A 6,000-nucleotide genomic window follows, 5' to 3' on the forward strand; every position below is an offset into this window, starting at 1 on the left:
AGAATGCAAAATTTGAAGAGAGAGCTACACTTGTATGTTCACTATAGCACTATTTACAATAGTCTAGTTGTGGAAACAACCTATGTGAAAGATGAGTGGATAAAGAAGTTGCACACACACACACAATGAAATACTACTCAGCTATACAAAAGGTGAACTATTGCCATTTGCAACAGCATGGATGGAGTTGGGGGGAGAGGGTATGCTAAATTAGAAATGTCAGAAGGACAACTACAGGATGGTTTCACTCATACGTGGAATATATAGAAACAAAACAAAGAAACAGACAAAACAAAACTAAAACAAACCCTAGAAATATGACTGCAGAATCAAGGGTAATAAGGGAGAAGTGAGGAGTTGGGGAACTAAAGGGGAAGGGGAGATGATATTTGATATCTACCCTTGATGAAATACATTGGAAAGCATCATGGCAAGTTCCAAAAATCTCTATGAAAGCACACAGATTAATAACTTATTTTTATTCTCCATGGCCAAAAACTTGATAAAGAATAACAAAATAGATACAAGCCACAGTACCTATATTTCATATCCTTCACCAATGTCAGCTACCCAACACTTGTTATAAAAAATTGTTTTAAGTTATGATTTATACGATGCTCTTATAAAGCATAGCCCAGTGGACTATGGTGGAAGATTATAGGTACTTTGGTAGTAGGTGTGGTGTGGTAAAATACATCTGAAGAGGTATGAGCCTACCCCCCTAAACCATATACAATGTAGTAAATCAATGTTGTCTTAAAAAAAAAGTGAAAATGAACAATATTTTATAGTGCTGACCATTGTCCAAATTTTGTAAGAATATGAAACTTCATAATTAATAAATACTCTTAATGACCATGTTTGTTTTCATTATTGACCTGTAGCACACATTTGCATTATGTTTTTACCATATTTTTATGAGGACAACCCAGTTCTATATATTCATTTTCCCAACCACTGGCAGCTCAATAATTCATAAGTTGAATTATTAATTTTTAAAGAAATCTACAAGTGTTTGCAACTTGTAGGTTCTGAATATAGTATCCAAACATAAACAGAATTGGAATCTCAGAAACTGAGTTTGGAATATGACAACACTTCTAAGTATGGATGAAGGGAGACTATTTTGTTGTTGTCACTGTTTTGTTTCTCTCTCAATGTGGTTTAGGCTTACAATGTATATAGCGTATTCAATATTGCTTAGAAAACGTGCCTCGCAACTACATCAGCGCTTTACCTGAGCTGTTCTCACTTGGTGGCTTATAGCTCGTTTTGGGGAAGGAAATCTCACTACGCAATACTTCAGCACTACGGACAGCGCCTAGGCTCTTGCTCCTGAGAAGGGGAACGGATTGCTTTTGGGTTTGCGCACCACAGAAAAAACTAGAGGAGTAGGGGAAAACAACTCAAAATGACGCATGCCGTCCTCAGCTAAATCCATACACCTTTCACTCACTCTATCCCTTATACGAGAAGAAACACGTAAGAATTTAACGCCTACTCTTGGGCTGATGCAGAGGTCACTGAGCACAGTTACATGACTATGGCACAGCTATTAATGCAGCGAGAAGGAAAACCGGGTTTCAACAATAAATTAACTGAACCCCCACTGCCCTAGGAAGCCAAGAGGGTGGCGAATTCCGATTGCTACCTGCAGAGTGTTATGTGAGGGAAAACGAGCGCCTTTTTTTTTTTTTTTTTTTTTTTTCAGAAGAACTGAAGAATAGAGCCTGTTGCTGTTCTAGTTGATTCCCTTCCCCCCTTGAGGTTTCTTCCTCTTCTCTCTCTCTCTCTCTCACATACCATCAGACACCCCCACATTTACACAGACACCCCCGCGTAAATATTTACACATTGCCACATCGAAGAAATCCATGCACATTTCCCTGCAAATACACACTCGCGCATACACGCACTTCGCGTACGCCCACATCCTCTGTCTCTGACAGACACTGACATTTACACACGTAGGCCAGGAAAGCGCTACCCACGGCCCTGTGACTCCATGCAGGTTCCCAGGACACGCCTTTTACATTGTTACTGAACCGATCAGCGAACACAGACAAACCTGCCAACACTTGTCTACTCGCTGGATTTCATCTCCATGGCAACAAGCATGGAAGGTGAGCCGTCGCTGCCTGTGAAATAACTTTCTCCCCCTACCTTCTGCATTAACTGACAGGGTTCCAGTGTAGGTCCAGATAAGAAGCCTGTCCTCATTCTCTTGTGTTTTTGAAGCTAGAGAGTGGCAAAGGGGAGGTGGGGGAGGGAAGGGGAAGGTGCCTGCAGATCTAGTGAGTTCAAATTCTGAAGGAGAGAGCCCTTGTGTTTCTGCTGCTGGAGGAAAAAATAAAAAAAAAAAGGATGTATTGTGTGTGTGCAGTCAGATTGCTGATGCTTCTCCCATAACGTTTTGTAGGTTTCCATGCTTCTTCAGTTTAATATGTCCAAAGAAAATTGGAGACAAACAGAACGAAAAAGACCGTTTAGGTTTCTCTAATAAGACATTTTGAGCATTTTTAGACCAGGTTTGCAGTAATTGAAAGCAAAGAGTGTCAGAGTCTTTGAGGAGCCACCCAACGATTCTCTTAAGAGAGGGGTTGTCTAAAGGGTAAAATCTGAAAGGTTCGGGGGAGATTGTGGTAGATTTCTAGGTTTTGAATCCCTGGGAAGGCCTGAAATTTACGTGCTTCATCATGATGATTTCTGGGTTTGTAATTTAGGATTTTCCTTAGACTATGGCACATCCCACTTAAAATGACTAACTAGCTCTGTGTAAATGTGACTTTAATAATGCTTCTTTTCCCTCTTTACTTCTAATAAGACTTAATAACCTTGATATTTGGTGTGAGGTATGTATGTGTGTGTATGAGAGATTCACTATTTTTTAAGCTTAGGTCTTCTTATATGTCTCATTTCATGAGATTATGGCTTTTCACTCCATTAACATTAGAGATAATTATATCTCATGACCACTATCAAAATACTTGTCACCAGTAAATCCTGTTCCACTATAACAGTTGCTATTTCAGATACACTGTTTGGAATATCATTTGTAGATAAATAAACAAGAGAAAAAACCTGTTGATCAAAATAAAATATAGAAGGTTCTTTTTATTAAGTACTTTTCACTATTGGTTTCTGCAATTGCATTTTGGAGATAAATTAAATAAGTACATGTCTCTGAAAATTGAATTTTTATAACTCCAACTAGTAAACATATTTCACAGAAGAAAAACATCACACACAGCATTCATGTATATGAAAGGCTATAAATTAGCTATAAAAATATACTTATGTTTGCTTGACTACTGCAATGGTATGATTTGTATGACTGAGCATAGAAAGACATTGTTTATTCTTATTTTGCTAACTCAAAACAACTCAGTGATATTTGGGTCTTTTAGTATCTACAAGTATACCTTTAACCCAATCCCATGATTTGTCAGAACTTAGAAATTCCAGTTCTTGCAATTCCCACAAAGGGAATGATGTGCTTTCAAGTCTGTTGCTCTTTTCTAAACCACCTAAACATTTATTCTGGTATGTATGATTTGAGGGATTATTTTAGCATTTGTAGTGGTATTGAAAAAGTATACTTAAATACTTAAATCACAATACATACAGACACTACCACTTAAACTGGACATTTACCCATTTTTTTTTGTACTGTAGCATATTAGAAGTAACTTTAACCACCACCAATTTTATATTTTACCCTCTTTTGAATATTTTTTTCCTCATAAAGGCTTATCATTCACATTTTTGTAAGCTTCATAGCCTAAATTACTCTCATATTTCTTTCATTATCTACTTCCCAGTAAACAGGATGTTAACATCATGGCTTTTCCTCTGAGGTAGGCATTGAAATCTGCTGTGCGCAAACTGCTGGGTTTTATTTTGTTTGTTTGTTTACCCATTTCTTCCAGAGATTAGAGAATGTGAAAATATATTTTTCAAAAAAAAGAAAAAAAGAAAAAGAAAATATATTTTTCACCTACGGTTGAGTCATTTAGCATACTTATTAATTATGAATATTCGAGGACATCTATTTATTCTTAGCAATTTTTATTATTTTTTATTTTTTATTATGAACAGTAGCTGTAGGTTCGTAATCATTTGATTTAATGAATTGTTTTTTAGTTAATTAACATTAAGATATCAAATGGCAAAAAAGTATTTTGCTTCAATTCAGCACATAATTTCTGAATGCTTTTGTTCTAGTTTTAGACTCTCAATTAGTAAGTGCTTAGGACTGGGAATTTGGTTGCAAAAGAACTGGGGAGCTCAACTTGAAGCTGAATTTATGTAAGATACATGCTGTTTAACTAGTATGTTCTAAAAGCTAATGGTGATGGTAGGGAGATGGCTAAGGGTCCATAGCTTCTATTGCTTATTACTCCCAGCTGTTACATTGGGTACTGCTCATACTACCATAATTTAAAAAAAAAAAAAAAAAAAACTTCTAGTTAAGAAATTGCCATTCAGTGTATACAGCAGCAGTGGAAAAGAAAATAAAGTACGGAAGTTCAAAAGCTAAAGGGATCAAAAGAGATAAGATAATGTACTTGTTGAAAAAGATCAGGCCCTGTATCTGGAGAAAAGGCATCAGAGATAGACTTTGAAATATGGACTTTAGGATGCTTGACCAGCTCACACCCCATGATTATTTATGGTGTTATTTACATGCGGAAAATGAAATGAACATTATGTGACAATTCGGGTCAAATCAGCAATGATTTAACCAACTTGTAATGAGTCAAGAGCTTTCAGAGTTATTTCAATATTGACTTTTATGTTTGATTTTATATTTAGAGTAAGTAGGCAAGGATAAGCATCCGCAAAGACAATTCTGTAATTACTATAGTTGAAGTAGCATCTCCAATTTAACTTGATTCTGATCCATATCTTACAATGTATTCAAACATTGTGAATCAAGTCAAGAGGGTTTGAAAAATGCCAGATTTATAAAACAATTACCTGTCCAATACCATTCATGGATAAAACTAAACTGAGTCCAATTTTGTATCTAGGACAAGTGGCGACTCCAGCAGAAATTCTGAAGACCTACGAGGATGTAATACTGAATAATGAGTAGTACCTACTGTGGAAACTCCTCAGCTAAGATGAGTGTCAATGAAGTATCAGCTTTCTCATTGACTCTGGAGCAAAAAACTGGCTTTGCTTTTGTTGGGATTTTGTGTATCTTCTTGGGACTCCTTATTATCAGATGCTTCAAAATCCTGTTAGACCCATACAGTAGCATGCCTTCCTCAACATGGGAAGATGAAGTTGAAGAGTTTGATAAAGGAACATTTGAATATGCACTTGCATGAGAGTTCAGCTTTGTGAGTTTTAGGGTTACCTCACTGGGACACGTGATTGATACAGTTGTACCTATTTTGAGTGTGCTGGAGAGATGCTGATTTCATTCACTGAATTCATTAAATGTGTGTGTTAAATTTATCCACCATGCCGGTCTCCTTGGTCTCCACATCAAGTTTTCTAAAGACAAAATCATAAGGATTGCTCCAGCCATATATGTCATCTTTGTTCTAACATCTGCCTTGAATCTCTGCTTCCTTTTTGTGCTAATGAACTGTGCTGGAGGGTTCCTGCTTCTGTCTCTGTGCAATGCCCAGCCATGCGCTCCACATTCTAGATTCCAGTTCCCTAATTTTGTGAATCAGGCATTTAAGACATAAGTAATCTGCAGTTCAAAGAATAAAGAGAAAATGATTTTCCTAAGAATAACAATTGGTCAAATGTGTTCACTGGTGAAAAAAATCTAAAGAACTAACACAAAGAACTAACCTAAAAATTAGCCACAAACACAAAATGTTCACAAATCTCACAATGCCTTGGTCCATATAGAATTTCTCTTGCAATAAAAGTCCCAAACAAGGGTCTAAACCATACTTGCTTCACACTGACACTGTCTTCCTTTCCTTTTATAAATAGTGTCAATTAGGGATTTTCCTGCCCTGACCTAGTAGGAAG

General features: G+C 36.6%; 1 protein-coding gene across 1 annotated transcript; it reads left to right on the forward strand.

Annotated features, from left to right (window-relative positions):
- Window positions 1-2,104: 2,104 nt before the first annotated feature.
- CTXN2 (cortexin 2) lies at window positions 2,105-5,643 on the forward strand. The gene is made up of 2 exons (XM_037501752.2): window positions 2,105-2,123; window positions 5,034-5,643. Exon 2 carries the CDS (start codon window positions 5,091-5,093, stop codon window positions 5,334-5,336), a length of 246 nt encoding a protein of 81 aa, XP_037357649.1. The 5' UTR covers window positions 2,105-2,123; window positions 5,034-5,090; the 3' UTR covers window positions 5,337-5,643.
- The last annotated feature ends 357 nt before the right edge of the window (window positions 5,644-6,000 follow it).

Source organism: Talpa occidentalis, unplaced genomic scaffold (genome assembly GCF_014898055.3).
Source record: "Talpa occidentalis isolate TD23 unplaced genomic scaffold, MPIMG_talOcc4v2.1 talOcc4.11, whole genome shotgun sequence".
NCBI lineage: Eukaryota > Metazoa > Chordata > Mammalia > Eulipotyphla > Talpidae > Talpa > Talpa occidentalis.